The 22,542-nt window shown below is 40.8% G+C and overlaps 1 protein-coding gene across 3 annotated transcripts in view; it reads right to left on the reverse strand.

The window, feature by feature from the left end:
- KIAA1210 overlaps window positions 1–22,542 on the reverse strand; it is a 78,290-nt gene that overhangs the window by 14,019 nt on the left and 41,729 nt on the right. For 2 of the 3 annotated variants that reach the window (XM_080652109.1, XM_080652108.1), the window contains exons 7-10: window positions 13,712–13,909; window positions 10,999–11,095; window positions 4,244–8,086; window positions 3,132–3,295 (exon numbers count right to left, since the gene is read on the reverse strand). In XM_080652109.1, the coding sequence (XP_080508235.1) occupies window positions 3,132–3,295; window positions 4,244–8,086; window positions 10,999–11,095; window positions 13,712–13,909 (4,302 nt within the window). The remainder of the gene's footprint in view (window positions 1–3,131; window positions 3,296–4,243; window positions 8,087–10,998; window positions 11,096–13,711; window positions 13,910–22,542) is intronic. The other variant, XM_080652110.1, reaches the window with a different exon arrangement.

The following is a 22,542-nucleotide window of genomic DNA, read 5'->3' on the forward strand; positions in this document are numbered from 1 at the left end:
TCCAACAAACTAGACAACCTGGAGAAAATGAACATATTCCTAGAAAAATACAACCTTCCAAATCTCAATCAGGAAGATTCTAAAAATCTCAATAAGCCAATAACTGTGGAAGAAATGGAGGCAGTCATCAAAAAGCTTCCAGCAAACAAAAGGCCAGGCCCAGACAGCTTCACAGGAGAGTTATACCAAACATTCAAGGAAGAATTAAAACCTATCCTCCTCAGACTATTCCAAAAAATTCAAGAGGAAGAAACACTTCCAAACTCATTCTATGAAGCCAGCATCACCCTAATACCAAAACCAGATAAAGACAACACAATGAAAGAGAATTACAGGCCAATATCCCTCATGAACATAGATGCTAAAATCCTCAACAAAATCCTAGCAAATCAGATCCAGCAGTACATCAGAAAGATCATACACCATGACCAAGCAGGATTTATACCAGGGATGCAAGGATGGTACAATATCCGCAAATCAATAAACGTGATACATCATATAAAGAAATTGAGGGGGGAAAATCACATAGTTATATCAATTGATGCAGAAAAAGCATTTGACAAAATCCAACACCCTTTTTTGATAAAAACTCTCAGCAAGGTGGGAATAGAAGGATCATACCTCAACATCATAAAAGCCATATATAATAAACCCACAGCCAGCATCACACTCAATGGACAAAAACTAAAACCATTTCCCCTAGGAACAGAAACAAGACAGGGATACCCTCTCTCACCACTCCTGTTCGACATAGTACTGGAAGTACTAGCCCTTGCTATCAGACAAGAAGAAGGAATAAAAGGCATCCAAATTGGAAAAGAAGAAGTAAAACTGTCCTTATTTGCAGAAGACGTGATACTGTACATAGAAAACCCTAAAGACTCCATCAAAAAATTATTAGACTTAATAAATGAATTTGGCAAGGTAGCAGGATACAAAATTAACGCCAAGAAATCTATGGCATTTCTATACACCAACAGTGAACTTACAGAAAGAGAGACTAAAAAAGCAATCCCATTTACCATCGTACCAAGAAAATTAAGATACCTAGGAATAAACTTAACTAAAGAGGTAAAAGACTTATATGCAAAAAACTACAGGACACTGAAAAAAGAGATAGAGGAAGACGTAAATAAATGGAAGAACATACCGTGTTCATGGATTGGTAGAATCAACATCATCAAAATGTCCATTCTACCCAAAGCAATCTATAGATTCAATTCACTCCCCATTAAAATACCAACGGCGTATTTCACAGACCTAGAACGAACTCTCCAAAAATTCATCTGGAATAAAAAAAGACCCCCAATAGCTGCAGCAATCTTGAGAAAGAAGAACAAAGTATGGGGGATCTCAATACCAGATTTCAAGCTGTATTACAAAGCCACTGATCTCAAAACAGCCTGGTACTGGCACAAGAACAGACATATAGATCAATGGAATAGAATAGAGAACCCAGAAATTGACCCAAATCACTATGCTCAATTAATATTTGACAAAGGAGGCACAAACATACAATGGAGTCAAGACAGTCTCTTCAACAAATGGTGTTGGGAAAATTGGACAGATAGATGCAGAAAAATGAAACTAGACCACCAACTTACACCATACACAAAAATAAGCTCAAAATGGATAAAGGACTTAACATAAGACGGGAAACCATAAAAATACTAGAGGAATCCACAGGCAGAAAAATCTCAGACATATGCCGAAGGAACTTCTTCACTGATACTGCCCCTAGGGCAATGGAAACTAAAGAGAAAATAAACAAATGGGACTACATGAAAATAAAAAGCTTTTGCACAGCAAAGGAGACCATCAATTAAACAACAAGAAAGCCCACTGCATGGGAGAACATATTTGCAAATGATATCAACGATAAGGGTTTAATCTCCAACATTTACAGGGAACTCATGCAGCTTAACAAAAAGAAGATAAACAACCCAGTCAAAAAATGGGCAACTGATCTAAATAGACACTTTTCAAAAGAAGACAGAAGGAAGGCCAAGAGACATATGAAAACCTGCTCAAAGTCACTAATCAACAGAGAGATGCAAATCAAAACAACAATGCAGTACCATCTCACACCTGTCAGAATGGCTATCATCAACAAGTCAATAAATGACAAATGTTGGCAAGGATGCGGAGAAAAAGGAACCCTGGTGCACTGCTGGTGGGAATGCAGATTGGTGCAGCTACTGTGGAGAACAGTATGGAGTTTCCTCAAAAAACTAAAAATGGAACTCCAATTTGACCCAGTAATCCCACTTCTAAGAATATATCCCAAGAAGCTAAAACATCAATCAGAAAGGATATATGCACCACTATGTTCATAGCAGCACAATTTACCATAGCTAAGATTTGGAAACAGCCTAAGTGCCCATCAGCAGATGAGTGGATTAAAAAACTGTGGTATATCTACACAATGAAATACCACGCTGCACTAAAGAAGAAGGAATTCCTACCATTTGCAACAACATGGATGGAACTGGAAAGCATTATGCTAAGTGAAATAAGCCAGTCAGAGAAAGATAAGTATCACATGATCTCACTCATTTGTGGAATATAATGAACAACATAAACTGATGAACAAAAACAGTTCCAGAGACAGAGAAACATCGATCAGACCATCAAACTTCGGAGGGAAGGTAGGGGAGGGTGGGGGTAAGGGGGAGAGATCAACCAAAGGACTTGTATGCATGCATATGGGCCTAACCAATGGACACAGACAACAGGGGGGTGAGGGCATGAGTGGGGGGTATGGGGAGTAATGGGGGAAGAAGGACACATATGTAACATCTTAATCAATAAAGAAATAAAAAAAATCCTTTGGGATATTTTATGACTTAAAAGGATTTTTTATTACTCCTTATTTCTCAACCAATTTCATGGAATCTGCTTTAGAATGTTTAGGACAGGATTTGATTTATAGAATCTTTTCACATGCATTACTTTCATACACTCTTTAAGAGCACAAAGTGGGGCACATTTGTTTGAGTACAAAGCAAGTCTTTTCCTTTGAAGAGTCCTCCTGTCTTGATCAATGCAACCAAAGAAGTGGGAAGCTGCATGCCTGGCAAAGTTCCCAATGAAACCCTTGGGAGTGTTTTGTGGGCTACCCCAGGTCCTACCTCATATCTAGGCACCTTAGTTCCAGCCTTTGTTCCAGCTCTATTCTTGGTTTTCAGCTCTTTCGTAGGAACCTGGGTCGTGGAATTCTTCTGCTTCTGCTTGACCATGGTTATCCAAGATGGCTCTGAGGTGGAATAACCTGAGTGTTTACCAGGAGCCTTTCCTGAGAAGGGAATTAACGGAGTTAGAACTGAAGCAAGGCAGACAGAGTCTTGAGTGCCTACCCAGGCTGGGGCCTACCCATAATAATGTCCCAGTGGGATCCTTGTGAATTTCCCAGTGAAAATAAATAGATATCACATAGAGAAGAGCCCCCTTCTTTTGGACCCTCCCACAACCTAGTAAGGCAGGAGTTCTTTGGGTAGATAAGAAGCTGTACTTCGAAGTTTACATACTGTTCTCTTACTGGTACCTTTCCCTTCCTTGTCCATCCCTCTTCCTCTCTCTAAATCATGATAGGACAATGGTTGCCAGGTGGGCTGGAAAAATTCATAGGAGGCCAGAGGTCCAGGCCATTAGCCATTAATGCCATTCCTCTAACTCCAAGGAAATGCTTACAGTATTTGTTACTTCATAGTTCCTCATGCAAGTGTGTAGGTACATGGGTGTGGTTATAGGCATATACAAGACTATGTGATGGTGAGTCTGACAATGCAAAGACTTTGTGAGAGATTAGATCTCCTAGTTCTGGATTCTTAGACATTTCAGATGAGGGAAGAAGCTCTGGAAGTACAACCACTTATAGTAAATTAAGATTTCAAGCTGCGAGTCTGAACATAATGCTCTATTAATGAGCTGTCTTTAAAAATCCACATGGTGTTGGGGGGAGCATAATACATGTAAAAGTGTTTTGAGAAAATCATAACATTTCACCCAAATGTAAGGTGTACAGAGGGTGGGAGAGAGGGAATGGGAAGATGGTCATGTGTCCATTAGAGAAACCCTTAATCTAGAATGGGGCACTATCCTGCCCCCAAATCAACAAACCAGCCCCATCAAAGGAAAAAACTCAGCAGGCAAGGCTAGAACAGAATTCTTCCCATTCAAGACTTTGATTAACAGTTCTTCCCTCCACTTGGTACCTAACTGCCATATGGAAAGATAGTCTCACCTGGGATCTTGTAATCAGGTTTCTTCTTGGGCATGCTGTCAGATTTGGGCTTGCTCTTTTGCTTCTCTGCAACGTCAGATGTTGTGGTAAGGTTCTTGGCGATGCCCAGGAGCCCCTGGGAAGCACTTCTGATTTGTGGTTCTCTATCTGTGTAAGATGAAACTGGGCCCAAGGAGAGTGAAGGGAGCTTGGTAGAATTGTTTTGTTCCTTACTCTTGTACTTCTGTGAGGAAGGGATCCTTTTCAGTCGAACTCCGAAGATGTTTTCAACATCAGCCTCACTGGTGGATAAATTTGAATAGTCGTTATTTTGATCATTACTCTCAAGAACATCCTCCTTAGAGTAAGTGTCCCCAGAAGTGGGTGGTGGCCAGGCAGGAGCAAGGGTGAACCTCACAGATTTGGTAGCAGGAGTTGAGATGTCCTTGAAGAGGTCTTCAGAGTCTTGGATGTGTCCCCTAGTTTTGCTTGGAGAAGCTGGACCTTTTGGGAGGGCCCAGCTGCTAGGATTGCTCTCAAAATTGGTTCCCTTGGCAGCAGCACTCATGGAACTTGAATAAACTTGTTGCTTATATTGAGGGTCTGCAAAAGCCTGGAAAGGGTGTCTGGGAGACAGACGATTCTCAGCACTGCTCCTCTCTACAGGTACACTCACTGAGCCTGTTGAGGAAATCTGTGGCTGGAATTCAGCCCCATCCTCAGCTTGGACAGGGCATTTGGAAGGCAGCTGCTCTTCAGAACTCTTCCATTCTTTAAGAGAGCTCTCAGAAACTGAAGATACTTCTTGCTCATACTTAAGCTTCCCCCATGCCTGGGAAAGATATCCAGGAAGCAGTTGCTCTTGAGGATAGTTGCACTTAACAGGAGCATTTTCTGAATATGAGAAGACTCCTTGTGGGTCTTCAGGCCTCCCCGAGAACTGTAAAGGACATTTCGTAGGCAGCAACTTTGAAGAAATGCCTCCCTCGATATCAGCACTCTCACATCCTGAGAAAACTTGGTGCTCAACTGTAGGTCTCAACAAATATTTGGAAGATTGTTTAGAAGACAGAGGATCCACATAAACCTGCTCCTTCATATTAGGGCTCTCTGAAAAGACATGCTGTGCCATAAATTTCACAAATGACTGAGAAGGACACTTGGGATGTAGTGATTTCTTAGACATGCCTCCTTCAACAGCAGTGTTCTCTGGATGTAAGGATATTTCTTGAATGTTAGGCTTTGAGAAGTGGGTGGGATATTCGATAGGCAGTGGCCTCTCAGAAATGCACCCAACAGCAGCATTCTCAGAAGTTGGCATCATTTTCTGGATTTTATGTCTCACAATGGACCAATGTCTGGGAGGCAGCAGCTCTGTAGAAATGTCCCCCTCAATGGCAACACTCTTTGGACCTGCAGAGATTGGTTGTTTGACTACTGATTTCATCCGACGCTGTGAAGGCTTTCTGGGAGGCAGAGGCTCCATAGAAATGCTCCTCTCAGTCATGGTGCTCTCTGGACCTGCATAGGTTTGTTGCTCAAATTTAGGGCTCACCCAGGGCTGCAAAGTGTATCGAGGAGGCTTCAGCTGCACAAGACCACTCCATTCTTCAGGAGCACTCATCGAACCTGAGAAGACTTCTTGCTCAGCAACTGGTCTTCTTAGGGACTGAGAAGGCATTTTGGGAGGTAGTGGCTCTGTAGGATTTCCCCACTCCACAGCAGTGCTCTCTGGACTTGCAGAGGGTTGTTGTTCAAAGATGGTGCTCACCCAGGAGCCCATTGTGTGTCTGGGAGGCATCAGCTCCACAGGATCGCTCCAATCTGTGGAAGCACTCCCTGGGTCACTGGAAATAGTCTGTGGCTGGAAGTTAAGCTTCACCGATGGCTGGCCAGGGTAGTTTGGAGTCAGGGGTTCCACAAACATGTCCTTATTACTAGCAGTGTTCTCTGAGAAGACATGCTGGTCTTGAGGATTTATTGAGCATTCAGGGAGTGTTGGCTCCACTGAAATGACCTTATCAGCACCCTCTGAACCTAAGAACACATTTTGTTCAACTTTTGGGTTCATCATGGGCTGGGCTAAAATGTTAGGAGAAGGAGGCTCCATAGAAATGCTCCACTTAACAGCTGTGCTCTCTGGGCCTGCAGAGATTTCTTGTTCAGCTATTGGTTTCACTGGGGGCTGAAAATTATTTCTTGAAGGCTTCAGCTCCGTAGAAGTGATCCCTTCAATAGTAGCAATTTCTGGGCCTGAGGAGATTGGTTGCTCAATTTTATGCTTCATCAGGCGCCTTGAATGCATTCTGGGAGGCAGTGGCTCCATAAAAATGCCCCACTCAGGAGCAATACTTGCTTGACCTGTAGAGGCTTGTTCCTCAGATTTAGGGCTCAGCCAGGGATGGAAAAAGTTCATGGGAGGTGTTGACACCCATTCTGAAAAAGCACTCGCTGAACCTGAGGAGAGTTGCTGCTGAACAGATGGCTTCACAGAGGGCTGAGGAAGGTGTCTGGAAGGAGTCTGCTCCATGGATACAACCAACTCCTCCTCAAGTGTATTCTTTGAAACCGAGATTTCCTGTTGGGCTGTGGGTGTCCCCAACACCGGGGAAGGATGTCTGGGAGGCATATCTTCCTCAGAACTGCTCCAATCATTAGGATTACTGTATTTTGCAGAATTACTATTTGATTCTGTGGGCACGTTGTCTTCAGGCTCCTCCAAAGCCTGGGAAGCACATCTGGCAGCCAGCTGCTCATGAGAACTGCACAAGTTCCCAACAAAACTGTTTGAATCTGGAAAGGCTTCTTGATCATCTTTGGACTTCATCACGGACTGGAACGAATATTCGGGATCCAGATCCTGTTCAAAACCACTGCCCTTCTCTGAAGAAGCACGCTCTGAATCTGAGAGTAATTCTTCATCTTTGGGTTTCCTCGAAGACTGGAAAATGTATCCAGGAGCCAGCTGTTGATCAGAACCACTTTCCACCTCTGAAATACTGTCTGAATCTAAGGAGACTCCTTCAGCTTCCAGCTTCCCCAAAGATTGGGAAAGGCTTCTGGGAGGCATCCTCTCTACAGAAATTCCTCCCTCTGTCAAAGCACTTGCCATATCCAAAACACTTGCTGGAAAGGCCTGGATGACATTTCCAGAAGGCGTTTCCTTGCAGATAGTTGAGATATCCTGAGCTGACTTCATTTCAAATTGGTCACTTTTTGAATCAAAGCTGGAAGTTTCTTCCTCTTCTGACTGAATATGAAAGGGATCCATATGCACCTGAGCCTCCCCTGCCACTGAGAACATGGTATCTTCTTGGCTTGTAGAAGGGTTTTCCACCATTGATGAAAGAGAAGTTATGGCTTCTGACTTCTTAGTTCCAGAAGCCCCATCTTCATGGTATTGTGATGGACCACTAGCCATGGACTCTTTCATGTCATTAGGTCTGATATATGATACTGATGCTTTTCTGGTTTTAAAATCTAAACCAGCCATTCTCTTTCTCGTGTCATTTTCATCTGAAAGCAACTCCTGAGGAGTAGTGGTTTCTACTTGTGGAACTCTGGGCTGCTTCATGACTTGTGTCTCCAAGGAAAAGTGGCAGAAAGGGCTATCCCTGGCAATCTTGTCAGCAGATGGGTACCCAGCTCTATTACCTAAGCCAAGCCCTCGACTAGGTTGTATAAAGCTCCATCCTTTGGATCCACACTCATTCTTTTCTGAAACACTTGGTTCTTTTTTTCCACGTCGTCTTCCATATGCTGCTGGCCATGAGTAGCCCTGACTCTCAGCAGCATCTGCATTTGCAGCCTGGTCTGTTGTCTTATAAATCTCAGTTTTGATGCTCTGTTCCTGACTTGAGGGACCTATACCAGATAGAAATAAGAAAAGGAAAAATATGTGTGCTTTTGACTTCCTAAAATAAGAACAATTTGCCTTGGCCTAATGGGTACCTATTTGGTATTGAATTTTCTAGCATGAAGAAGAAGCTATTCAGAAGCTAGAGCAACTGGTCACTAAAAGTGAAGTAAAATCCCAGTTTTATGAACTGATTCTAAGGTTGGCTCATTACCATTATATCAATAGTCTTGCCCACCATTAGGAGTGAGACACATCAAAAGACAATTTTTGAACCTGCAGCAATGATTCTCTTTTAGGAAACCAACTAGGGCAGGGCAAGGGGAAATTTTACTTCCTAATTAGTATTTGTATTTTCTACTTAATTCTATTTAATTTTCACATAATATGCAGGTAATGCTTTATTTTTTTTAGAAAGATGTGAGCAGGGGTTATCTGGAGGTAAAATTATAGCTCCCTTTTCTTCTGTTTCCTACTCTCTTGGTTTTTGTTTGTAAATCCTCACCTGAGGACATTTTCATTGATTTTTTTTGTAGAGAGAGAGAGAGAGAGAGAGAGATATCAATGTGATAAAGAGACATTGATTGGTTGCCTCCAGCATGCACCCTGACCAGGGCCGAAGATCAAACCTCCAACCTAGGCATGTGCCCTGACCGGGAATGGAACCTAGCACCTTTCAATGGATGGAACAACACTCCTACCAACTGAGCCACACCAGTCAGGGCTACTCTCTTGTATTAAATTAATCTGATGTAATATACATGCAAAGAAATTCTTGCAAGCTTTAATTGCATTAGTCCATAGGCTTCAGGTCAAACACAAGGCAACAGTTGTACAAATTCTCTTCTCTCTCTGTTTTTAAAATATGTTTTTATTGATTTTTAGAGAGAGAGGGATAGAGAGATAGAAACATCAACGAGACGAGAAACATCATCAATCTGCTGCCTCCTGCACGCCCCCTACTGGGGATTGAGCCTGCAATCCGGGCATGTGCACTGACTGGGAATCGAACCTGTGACTTCTTGGTTCCTGGGTCAATGCTAACCACTGAATTACACCAGCTGAGCTCCTCGCTATATTTTTTACTAAGGAACTCAGCTTGATGCCCAGGTGGGAGGGCCCTCACTGCCTTCCCTCCCCCATCATACACTGCATCCCTAGCTCCACCTGGTGGCTTCATATCCAGCATACAGCACTGAGCATAGCTGGGTGCACTCCAAACTATTCCCATTATGTGGAAATCCAATCAGTATCTGCCCCCATGGACACTGAATCAGTTCTATCCTCTGTGTATAAAAGGACAAATATTAAAAGTAAATATGAAAAAAAAACAATAAAAAGAAGGTAAAAAGGAATTACTCATTTCTTTCTCTCTGTTTCTCTTTGCAGAACAATTCTGTTAGTTTTCATGAAAAAAATTTGTTTAAGAATATCCTATCTTTGAACTCCTTTGTGGAAAAATATGAAATAATTGTTTGACTTAATTTATGGAACTGGGATTTTGTTTTATCAAGTATTACTTGAAATTAGGTTGCCATCAGCTGGAGCCAACTGATGTGTGTGTGTATATGTGGATACATATACATACACACACACAGATTTTCACTCCCATGGTATTATTTGGGGATTTGATGGGTGTCAGCTATAAAAGACATCTGTCTGCAGCTGCCCTAGCCCTCTTAGCCCATGGATATGGGAACTGGTCTCACTGCTAATGCAAGACCTTTTCTCTCTACAGCAGTGGTTTCCAACCTTTTTTTGGCCATGCCCCACCTAAGCATCTCTAAAATCCTGATGCCCCACCCCGACATATAATTTTTATTATTCAAAAAGTGAACGCCTATTCATGTGGAGGAAGCCTATAAGGCCATTAACTTGGTCTAAACAAGCTTCCAAAGAACATGGCATCCATGAAAGAGAAAAATAAAAGAACAAAAGGACAGTTGAAGTACTGAGGAAGAAATCACTAAGAAATTGTTAAAAATAATAATAATATGAAGTGATATGAAAAAAATAGCAAATAAAGTTTCAAAACATACAATAGAGAACTGAAATGCATAAATATGGCACAATATGTATTTATATACTGTATATGAGGCCCCTAGAACCATAAGAAATGAAAATGTTCACTGTTAATAACTCATTCTCGAATTTCCCCTCTTAAAAATCAAATTGCCCCCTTAAAAATCAAAATGCTCCCCTTAAAAATCAAATTGCCCCCCTGTGGGGCATGTGCCCCACGTTGGGAACCACTGCTCTACAGAAAGAGAAAAGCAACTTTAAAACACTAGTTTTGGGCCTGGCTGACATAGCTCAGTGGTTGAGCATCAACCTATAAACCAGGAGGTCGTAGTTCAATTCCCAGTCAGGACACATGCCTGGGTTGTGAGTTCAATCCCCAATGTGAGGAGTGCAGAAGGCAGTTAATCAATGATTATCTCTCATTATTGATGTTTCTATATCTCTCTCCCTCTCCTTTCCTCTCTGAAAATCAATAAAAATATATATTTTTAAAAAAACTAGTTTTGGGCCAATTCTGCAATTATTATCTGGTTCTGTTGCTGAGGGGGAATGCTGAAGGGAAATTATTGGCTGCTCTCAAATATCTGGGCTCACTAAGGAACTCAGCATGTACAGTAGAGTTAGAGAGGATTGAAGAAACTCACAAACACAAAACACCTCTGGTTGTAAGTTCATTTAGACAAGAGGGATCAGTATGAGCCTTTACCTAAATCACCTGCAAGTGGCAATTGTATTAATTAAGCAGTTTAGATGGAGAAACCTGGACCACATTAGTATGCATCTTAAATTGAAAGCTCTCTGAGGACCACGGACAGCTGGCCTGGGTAACTCCCATCACATAGCACTGTGCAATTAAGCTCATAGTACATGCTTCTGGGTGAGGGTGAAGTGTGCCAACCTGCACTGTCTTTGAGCTTCTTTTGGGTAACTGCTTTTGGTTTGATTTTCTCTTCAGAAACCAGTGGAAGGCCTGGCTCCTCCTGCTTTGGCTTCAACTGAAAGAGAGAAGAAAGAGCTTGAATCAGACTAAAGTGCTCATCCATCCCTGCATGGTTGCCAAAGGGGGAAAAAATCAGGGAAAACATCTCTGATATCCAAATGGCTCTGATGGGAACACAACAATACCATTAACAATGAAAATTATTTCCAATGGCATTCATCACCTGGTGATCATTTTACCTATTGGAAGTGGTTCACCTACATTTGAAGCTTCTAATCTCTGAGAGATATGCTACAGAGAACTTTCTAAAACACCCCGGAAACCACTGAAACACACTGCTGGGCAATAAATCTGAAAATGGGGTGTTGTGCCTGACAACAATCATATTCTTGGCAACATTGGAATTATTAAATTTGCTTCATCACACCTGGGAGCCAAATTCAAATCCTGTTTGGCTTTTTCATCCCCAGGGAATTTAGTGAGAATATGAATTTTGTCTTTCCAACTCAAAAGAAGAAAGAGGATCAGGGTTTTGTTGGGAAGGAAGAGAGGAAAAGATGAAGGGTTCAGCATTTATACTGAATGGGTTAAAATTGGTTTAGAATAAACAAGGTTTTCAGATAATTACAGTGCAGCTGTAGACATGTCAGAGTAGCACTGTATTGAACAGTGTCAGGATTTGCTTAACGTAAGCATTTATGACATGCATTCAATACAAAAATACAACTCTTTATGTTCCCACTTGACATGCCTATTCAAGGGCAGCTCAAAATTACTTCTGAGTAAATGTGGTCAGAGAGACCTGGGTTCAAATCTCTGCTCCATTATTTACTCTCTGTGGATCCCTGGGCAAGTTATTATCTAAATCTCCGTGTCCACATCTATAAAGTAGAGATAAGGGAAACCTCCTATGGGACTTGAAGACCTAAGAAATTCTAAAGCAGGGAGAAAGTGGCAGCAGCTTCTGTGTCATATATGATCCTGTACCCCTTTATATTCATTTGAGTATCAGGTAGAAAGTCACAAGGAAGAAGTTGATGTTCCAGCCTTTTTAAAGAGTGATTGATACTCAGGTCTTTCCTCAATTAGGCGATGCAGAAAGAAGTCAGAAGGGTCACACTAAGTTTCCCTTAACCAACATTCCCCATCTCCCAGGTTTGTGAAGTGTCAAGATGATAATGCATATACAGGGTTTAGTGCATAGAAATTGGTCATCCTCTGCTTGACACTGAACCAAGGAAATTCTCTCAGGTCCACCAGAGGCCCAGGGGGACTTGCTACCCTGCCTACTGTTCTTTCAGGTTGTATTTGTTCTTTTTCTAAAGCTAAATTGAGATGTTGAATCAAGGAGCAACATGGTGGGGTGAAAAGAGTACTGGATTGGAAGTCAGAAGACTAGGTTCTGGCCTTAGATCTGCCACCAATAGGGTGTTTGACCTTGGGCAACTATTTGTGCTTTGATTTCCTTCCTGTAAAATACTAAAACTATGAAATCACTTAGACTCTTTCAGCTTTGATTTACAGCCCTTAACTTATAGGCCACAGTCACTGAGAAATTAGGTGTTTGATCAAAGTGAATCAGTCTTCCAGCTAACTGACACATCCTTATAAACATTAGCATATTTTAATTCTTAGCTTTTAGTAAAAATCTTTCCCAAAGACATTACTTCCCTACCTTCCTAAACAGAGATCAGGGAACATAGTTCAACTTTTCTTTCTTTTTTTTTTAAATATATTTTATTGATTTTTTACAGAGAGGAAGGGAGAGAGAGAGAGTCAGAAACATCGATGAGAGAGAAACATCGATCAGCTGCCTCCTACACACCTCCTACTGGGGATGTGCCCGCAACCAAGGTACATGCCCTTGACCGGAATCGAACCTGGGACCCTTCAGTCCGCAGGCCGACACTCTATCCACTGAGCCAAACCGGTTAGGGCAGTTTAACTTTTCTTGATGACTCGGGCAAATAATGAACATGACCTATTACATTGGATTATGATACAGTGTGGCCCTGAGGGACTTATAAAGGTGGGCAAGGTTCTTGATCCCTGTACTAAATGGCCCCTCTCTGCTATCAACTGTTACTTTTCCTTGCTGTCAGATCTCTGAATCTGATCTGTGGCCATGTTTTTAACAGAATTGGCTCATTAAGTGTAGCTCTACCTGCTTGAAAGTTGTAAAACAGTAATTTGTGACATCAATGTGATACTGAGAGATCTTTGGGGGTTTAGGTTAATAGCTGAGTTTTGAATGCTTGGAGTTGTCCCAAATGAGTGGAACAGTGCTGCAATTTGTAACACATAGGTCTTACTTGATTAATAATTAAAAGAATCCTAATTTTGGGCTATGGTTGAATATCCTCTACAAAGAGGGTTGAGTGAATTCCTGATGCTAATACAACAAGCAGTTTCCAGGAATTTAGGTTACTGTTTCTATTTTCTTCAGTCTCTTTTATGTAAGTTCCACATGCATAGGACATCCCAATCACTAGATTTAAGTTTGGTCACCTCTCTGGGGGTGTCAATCCTCGGACAGTGCCCTTGACTTTACCACCCCAATTTAGGCTATGGATCCTCCAAATCATACCACTTCCCTAGGTGCAGTTTGCAAAGTTTGGAACTCATCCTTAATCACATAGGAGTTTATTCCCAGGCCTCTTGAAGGACTTACAGTAGCTTGAAGGTACTTCTTTTGTTTTCGGGGGTTTAAAGCCATCTTGTGTCGAGCAGCTGAAGAATCCAAACAGCCCTGGGTGGTAGCTGGGGTGCTGAAACTAACGGATAGCTGGGGGCTGCTGGGAGAGGTGAGCGTGGCAAATGTTGTCAAGGACTGTGCACGCATGGGTATAGATGAGGGCTCAAAGGAGCTCTGAAGAAAGTGGAAGAAAAGAAACGAGTCAACTCTGTACGCTATCACTGGTCTTCAAAGTTGGACATCCCTCTGGCTGAAGAATTCCTAAAGCAGAAATCCTTCATGAACAATTATCCCTTTTTACTACAGTAATATTGACACTTCAGGTCAATAGGTTCATTAGTGGTAAGGGGCACAATTTCTGATTGTTCCCTTGCAGGTGAAAACAAGAAACAAGAAGTTCAGGTTGCTCCTCTGCTTAGAAAATATTCAGTGGCTCCCCTTTGCCCTTGGGACAGGAGTCCAACCACTTAATGGAGTTTACAAGGTGACAGGGTGTGCATGTTCTCTTGTCCTGTGCCCCTGTTTTATTAACAGGAGGGGCTGATTGGGATGAAGGCACAATCTGTGTCAGTAAAACCCATCAGCATTTTGGTATTTCTCTATAAGAGGGCTCAGTGGAGGGAAGAAAATCAGGTTGGAAGAGGGCTTGCCTGTAAGCTAAGTTTACATAAACAACACACTACCTTTACTTATATTAATGTTCATGGATACAAGACTAATGGGTGCACCCTGAGGAACTGAGTGCTCCTACCCGCAATGGTGTGGATACGGAGCATGTCACCTTGTCCTCATTATGGCGGGCTTCCACCTCTGCAAACTATCTGATCCTGGAGCTCCCAGTTGGGTTCCTCTGTATGGGCTTCAAAAAAGTATCCTCTGGGATTCCTGACATAGCATTTTTCACACCTCAAAAATACACCCCAGGGCACCTCTCATTCCTAAGAATCTCCAGATATTTGTGTTAGCAGAAGCCCCTTTGAAGGCCAGGTGATTAACCGCCAGTTCCCTTAAAACAGGAACCAGAAATATCTGAAACCCCTTTGGGAAATAGGGCTCTTTCTAAGGCCCTACCCTTTCCCTCAGCCATATTGGTTAGGAGAAACCTAGAAAAGTTATGACAGGAACCAACCATAGGATTTTATGAGATATTCAGGAAAAGCAAACTGAATCCTTTTCTGGCAGGTTTCTGAAAGAAAACTGAGGGAAGGAAATGGGATTCCTTTCTCTACTTTTCCTTCCCCACCCTTCCTGCAACCCACTCCTCCCTCCCTGCATGCTGAGAACCAACGCACCCTCTATGTACCCAATGTCAAATGTTTTCATTCTTCTGTGTTTTCAAGGGAGATGAGCACAGACAACTTCTGGTTAACAGCTGGAGTTAAATAAGGTCCTTTCACCTCAACATCTGTGAGATGTGCCAGGCCTGGCACCTACTAACCTATAATCTTCCTGGGGGAGGAATCAGAATTAGGCCTTAGGTCAGGGGAAGGGGTCCGTAGCATTGGTTGATAGGGGTGCTGGACACTCCTTTGTTGTTAATTGGGGTAAGGCTGCTCTTTGGAAAAATAAAACACATTTTAGTATTTTCATCCCTCTGTCATGTTTCTAGACGCAGTAAAATAATATAGTTCAGTCAACAATACACCTGGCCCTGGCCAGATAACTCAGTTGGATAGAACATCATCCTGATACAAGGTTATGGGTTTGATCTCCAGTTAGGGCACATAAAAGAATCAACCAATGAATGCATAAATAAGTGGAACAACAAATCTCTCTCTCCCCCCCCCCCATCTCTCTCATCAATAAAAATTTTAAATTAAAAATAAAATAAATTTTAAAACTTACTACAAAGCTACAGTAATTAGAACAGCATAGTACTGGCATAAGGAATGGAACAGAACTGAGAGTCCAGAAATAAACCCATTCATCTACTGATTTGCACCAAGGGTGCCAAGACCATTAAATGGAAGGAAGAATAGACTGTTCAACAAATGGTGCTGGGATAACTGTACAGCCATATGCAAAAGAATGAAGTTATGTAGACCATATCTCACACCATATATAAATAACTCAAAATGGACTAGAGACCTAAATATAAGAGCTAAAACTCTTAGAAGAAAACATACAGGTAAACCTTCATGATTAGATTTGGCAATGGTTTCTTAGATATGACACAAAAGCATAAGTACCAAAAGAAAAAAAAAGTAATAAATTAAACCTTATCAAAATGTTTAAAATTTTGACCAATTTTGTTCTCTTGAATAGAGTTTAAAGACAACTCACAGAATAGGAGGAGACACTTGCAAGTTATATATCTGATAAGGGTCTACTATCCAGAATATATAAAGAACTCTTACAACTCAACAACAACAACAAAATTTAAAAATGGGCAAAGAACTTGAATAGGCATTTTTCTAAAGAAGATATACAAATGGTCAATAAGCACATCAAAAAACACTTAACATTATTAGTCACTAGAGAAATGTAAATCAAAACCACAATGAGATACCACTTCACACCCAGTAGAATGACTATTTTTTGTTTTTAGAAAAGGAAATGAAAAGAGTTGGCCAGCATGTGGATATATTGGAACCCTCATACATAGCTGGTGGGAATGTAAGGTGGGGTAGCTGCTAGGGAAACATTTAATGGCTCCTCAAAAAGTTGAACATAGACTTACCATATGACCCAAGCAATTCCACTCTGAGGTATATACCCAAAATAATTGAAAACAGGTGTTTAAACAAAAACGTATACATGAATGTTCACAGCAGCAATATTTACAATAACCAGTATGTAGATATAGATGAATAGCTAAACAAAACATGGTACATCCATACAATGGAATATTACCCAGACATAAAAAGGACTTAAGTATTGATATCTATAATAATAAAAGTGTAATATGCTAATTAGACCCAACAGCTGAATGACTTTCTGGACGTACTTCCGGATGAAGCCACAGTAGCGGGGGCTGAGGCAGAGGCAGTTAGGGGTGATCAGGCAGGCAGGCAGAGTGGTTAGGGGCAATCAGGCAGGCAGGCAAGCAGTTAGGGGTGATCAGGCAGGCAGGCATAGTGGTTAGGGGCATCAGGCAGGCAAGCAAGTGGTTAGGGGTGATCAGGCAGGCAGGCAGAGGGGTTAGGGGCGATCAGGCAGGCAGGCAGGTGAGCAGTTAGGAGCCAGCAATCCCAAATGGTGAGAGGGATATCTGCCTGCCAGTTTAGGCCCAATACCGCAGGGATCCCTGCAGGATCGGTCCTAAACACCAGCAGTCAGACATCCCGAGGGGTTCCAGATTGTAAGAGGGTGCAAGCTGGGCTGAGGGACCCACCTCATGCATGAATTTTGTGCACCGAGCCTCTAGTGTGCTATAATATGGATGAACCTTAAAAACATTATGCTAAGTGAAACAAGCCAGACACAAAAGACCACATACTGTATGATTACATTTATATGAAGTATGCAGAATTGACAAATCCTGAGAGAAGGGAAGAATGATAAGTGACTGCTTAATAGGTATGGGGCTTCCTTTGGGGGGAAACAAACTATTTTGGAACTAGATAGTGGTGATAGTTGCACAATGTTGTGAATATACTTAAAGCCAAGGGATCATACAACTTTATTTATTTATTTTTTTAAATTTCTTTATTGATTAAGGTATTACATATGTGTCCTTATTTCCCCATTACCCCCGACCTCCCATTCATGACCCCACCCCCGTTGTCTGTGTCCATTGATTAGGCTTATATGCATGCACACAAGTCCCTTGGTTGATCTCTCCCCCTTACGCCCCCTCCCCTTCCTTCCCTGAGGTTTCACGTTCTAATTGATGTTTCTCTGTCTCTGGATCTACTTTTGTTCATCAGTTTATGTTGTTCATTATATTCCACAAATGAATGAGATCATGTGATATTTATCTTTCTCTACCTGGCTTATTTCACTTAGAATAATGCTCTCCATCTCCATCCATGTTATTGCAAATGGTAAGAACTCCTTTTTTAGTCCAGTCTAGTATTCTATTGTGTAGATATACCACAGTTTTTTAATCCACTTATCTGCTGATGGGCACTTAGGCTGTTTCCAAATCTTAGCTATGGTGAATTGTGCTGCTATGAACATAGGGGTGCATATATCCTTTCTGATTGGTGTTTCTAGTTTCTTGGGATATATTCCTAGAAGTGGGATCACTGGGTCAAATGGGAGTTCCATTTTTAGTTTTTTGAGGAAACCCCATACTGTTCTCCACAGTGGCTGCACCAGTCTGCATTCCCACCAGCAGTGCACCAGGATTCCTTTTTCTCGGCATCCTCGCCAGCATTTGTCATTTGTTGATTTGTTGATAATAGCCATTCTGACAGGTGTGAGATGATACCACATTGTTGTTTTGATTTGCATCTCTCTGTTGATTAGTGACTTTGAGCAGGTTTTCATATGTCTCTTGGCCTTCCTTCTGTCTTCTTTTGAAAAATGTCTATTTAGATCAGTTGCCCATTTTTTGACTGGGTTGTTTATCTTCTTTTTGTTAAGCTGCATGAGTTCCCTGTAAATGTTGGAGATTTAACCCTTATCGTTGCTATCATTGGCAAATATGTTCTCACATGCAGTGGGCTTTCTTGTTGTTTTATTGATGGTCTCTGCTGTGCAAAAGCTTTTTATTTTGATGTAGTCCCATTTGTTTATTTTCTCTTCAGTTTCCATTGCCCTAGGAGCAGTATCAGTGAAGAAATTGCTTTGGCATATGTCAGACATTTTTCTGGAAGTGGATTCCTCTAGTATTTTTATGGTTTCTTGTCATATGTTTAACTCCTTGATCCATTTTGAGTTTATTTTTGTGTATGGTGTAAGTTGGTGGTCTAGTTTCATTTTTTTGCATGTATCTGTCCAATTTTCCCAAAACCATTTATTGAAGAGACTGTCTTGACTCCATTGTATGTTCATGCCTCCTTTGTCAAATATTAATTGAGCATAGTGATTTGGGTCAATTTCTGGGTTCTCTATTCTATTCCATTGATCTATATGTCTGTTCTTGTGCCAGTACCAGGAAGTTTTGAGAACAGTGGCTTTGTAATACAGCTTGAAATCTGGTATTGAGATCCCACCTACTTTGTTCTTCTTTCTCAGGATTGCTGTGGCTATTCCGGGTTTTTTTTTAATTCCAGATGATTTTTTGGAGAGTTCTTTCTAGGTCTGTGAAATATGCCATTGGTATTTTAATGGGGAGTGCATTGAATCTATAGATTGCTTTGGGTAGTATGGACATTTTAATAATGTTGATTCTCCCAATCCATGAACATGGTTATGTTCTTCCATCTGTTTACGTCTTTTTCTATCTCTTTTTTCAGTGTCCTGTAGTTTTTTCCGTATAGGTCTTTTACCTCCTTAGTTAAGTTTATTCCTAGGTATCTTAATTTTTTTGGTGCGATGGAAAATGGGATTGCTTTTTTAGTCTCTCTTTCTGTAAGTTCACTATTGGTGTATAAAAATGCCATAGATTTCTTGGCATTAATTTTGTATCCTGCTACATTGCCGAATTCATTTATTAAGTCCATTAGTTTTTTGATGGAGTCTTTCGGATTTTTTATGTACAATATCATGTCATCCACAAATAAGGACAGCTTTACTTCTTCTTTCCCAATTTGGATGCCTTTTATTTCTTCTTCTTGTCTAATTGCAATGGCTAATACTTCCAGTACTATGTTGAACAGGAGTGGTGAGAGTGGGCATCCCTGTCTTGTTCCTGTTCTTAGGGGAAATGGTTTTAGTTTTTGCCCATTGAGTATGATGTTAGCTGTGAGTTTTTCAAATATAGCTTTTATTATGTTGAGGTATGATCCTTCTATTCCTACCTTGTTGAGAGTTTTTATCAAGAAAGGGTGTTGGATTTTGTCAAATGCTTTTTCTGAATCAATTGATATGACTATGTGATTTTTATCTCTCAATTTGTTTATGTGATGTATCATGTTTATTGATTTGTGGATATTGTACCATCCTTGCATTCCTGGGATAAATCCTACTTGGTCATGGTGTATGATCTTTCTGATGTACTGCTGGATCCGATTTGCTAGAATTTTGTTGAGGATTTTGGCATCTACGTTCATGAGGGATATTGGCCTGTAATTCTCTTTCATTGTGTTGTCTTTATCTGGTTTTGGTATTAGGGTGATGCTGGCTTCATAGAAGGAGCTTGGAAGTGTTCCTTCCTCTTGAATATTTTGGAATAGTCTGAGGAGGATGGGTTTTAGTTCTTCCTTGAATGATTGGTAAAACTCCCCTGTGAAGCTATCTGGCCTGGCCTTTTGTTTGATGGAAGCTTTTTGATGACTGCTTCAATTTCTTCCATAGTTATTTGCCTATTGAGATGTTTAGATTCATCCTGATTGACTTTTGGAAGGTTATATTTTTCTAGGAATATGTCCATTTACTCCAGGTTGTCTAGTTTGTTGGAATAGAGTTGTTCATAGTATTTTTAAACAATCCTTTGTATTTTTGTGGGGTCTGTTGTTATTTCACCTCTTTTATTTCTGATTTTGTTTATTTGGGTCCTCTCTCTTTGCTTCTTGGTGAGCCTGGCTAGAGGTTCATCAATCTTGTTTATCCTTTCAAAGAACCAGCTCTTGGTTTTGTTGATCTTTTGTATTGTTTTTTTGGTCTCTATGTCGTTTATCTCCGCCCTGATCTTTACTATTTCCTTCCTTCTGCTTACACTGGGCTTTTCTTGTTGCTCTCTTTCTAACTCTTTGAGTTGTAGGGTTAGGTAATTTATTACCATTGTTTCTTGTTTTTTTGCAGTAGGCTTGTAGAGCTATGAACTTCCGTCTCAAGACTGCTTTCGCTGTGTCACACAGATTTTGGATTGTTGTGTTTTCATTGTCATTTGTTGCCATGATGTTTTTTATTTCTTCCTTGATCTCTCTGGTAACCCAGTCTTTGTTTAATACATTGCTGTTTAGTCTCCATGTGTTTGAGTGTTTTGGATTGTTTTTATTGTAGTTGATTTCCAGTTTTATATCACTGTGATCTGAGAAGATGTTTGATATGATTTCTATCTTCTTGAATTTGAAGAGACTTTGCCTATGTTCCAACATATGGTGTATCTTTGAAAATGACTCATGTGCACTTGAGAAGAATGTATATTCTGTGGCTTTGGGGTGAAATGTTCTGAAGATGTCAATTAATTCCATCTGGTCTAGTGAGTCATTTAGGATAGATGTTTCTTTGCTGATTTTTTGTTTAGAGGATTTATCCAATGGTGATAGTGGGGTATTAAAGTCTCCTACTATGATTGTATTGCTGTCAATCTCTCCCTTGATATCATCCAGAGGTTTTTTTTATGTATTTGGGTGCTCCTGTATTGGGTGCGTATATGTTTACCAGAGTTATTTCTTGTTGTTGGATTGCTCCCTTTAGTACTTTGAAGTGGCCTTCCTTATCTCTTGTTATGTCCTTCACTTTGAGATCTAATTTGTCAGATATAAGTATTGCTACCCCAGCTTTTTTTTTTTCATTTCCATTCGCCTGAAAAACCTTTTTCCAATTCTTCACCCTCAGTCTGTGTGCGTCGTTTTTTCTGAGGTTGGTTTCTTGTAGACAGCAGATATATGGGTCGTGTTTTCTTATCCAATCCGTTACCCTATGTCTTTTGATTGGGGCATTTAATCCACTTACATTTAAAGTTATTATTGATAGGTACTTATTTTTTGCCATTTTTATTCTTTACCCCTGTGTTCTTTCTTCGCTTCCTATTTTTATTTTTTTTTTACAGCAGACCCTTTAGCATTTCTTGCATTGCTGGTTTGGTGGTAATAAATTCCCTTAGTCCTTTTTTGTCTGTGAAGCTCCTGAATTCACCTTCAATTTTGATTGATAGCCTTGCTGGGTACAGTATTCTTGGATTCAGACCCTTCCTTTGCATGACTTTGTATATTTCATTCCATTCCCTTCTGGCCTGATGAGTTTCTGTTGAGAAATCAGTTGCTAGTCTGATGGGGGTTCCTTTGTAGGTAACTTTCTGTCTCTCTCGGCCGCTTTTAAGATTCTTACTTTGTCGTTGGTGTTTGCCAATTTAATTATATTGTGCCTTGGCGTCGGTCTTTTGGGGTTCATTTTGCTTGGGACTCTATGAGCTTCTTGGATTTGTGTGGGTTTTTTCTTCCCTATATCTGGGAAGTTTTCTGTCATTATTTCTTCAAACAAGTTTTCTATTCCTTGTTCCATTTCCTCTCCTTCTGGAACCCCTATTATGTGGATGTTGTTTTGTTTCATGTTGTCCCAAAGTTCCCTTAGGCTCTCCTCCTGCTTTTTAATTTTTTTATTTCTAGAAGCTGCTCTACTTGGGTATTTTTTCCTACCTTGTCTTCTAGCTCACTGATGCGGTCCTCTGCTTCTTCTAGTCTACTCTTGATGCTTTCTATTGAGTTCTTTTTTTAAAAAAAATATATTTTATTGATTTTGTACAGAGAGGAAGGGAGAAGGATAGAGAGCTAGAAACATCGATGAGAGAGAAACATCGATCAGCTGCCTCCTGCACACCTCTCACTGGGGATGTGCCCGCAACCAATGTACATGCCCTTGACTGGAATCGAACCCGGGACCCTTCAGTCAGCAGGCTGACGCTCTATCCACTGAGCCAAACTGGTTTTGGCTCTATTGAGTTCTTTATAGCAGCAATGTCATTTTTCATTTCTTCTTGGTTCTTCTTCATTTCCTCTTGTTTCTTACTCATATTGTTGAATTTGTCTTCCATTCTTTTCAGCCACCTTATGAACATTTCTCTGAATTCTTTTTCTGACAGGTTGCTTGCCTCC

This window comes from Plecotus auritus, assembly GCF_963455305.1.
Source record: "Plecotus auritus genome assembly, chromosome: X".
NCBI lineage: Eukaryota > Metazoa > Chordata > Mammalia > Chiroptera > Vespertilionidae > Plecotus > Plecotus auritus.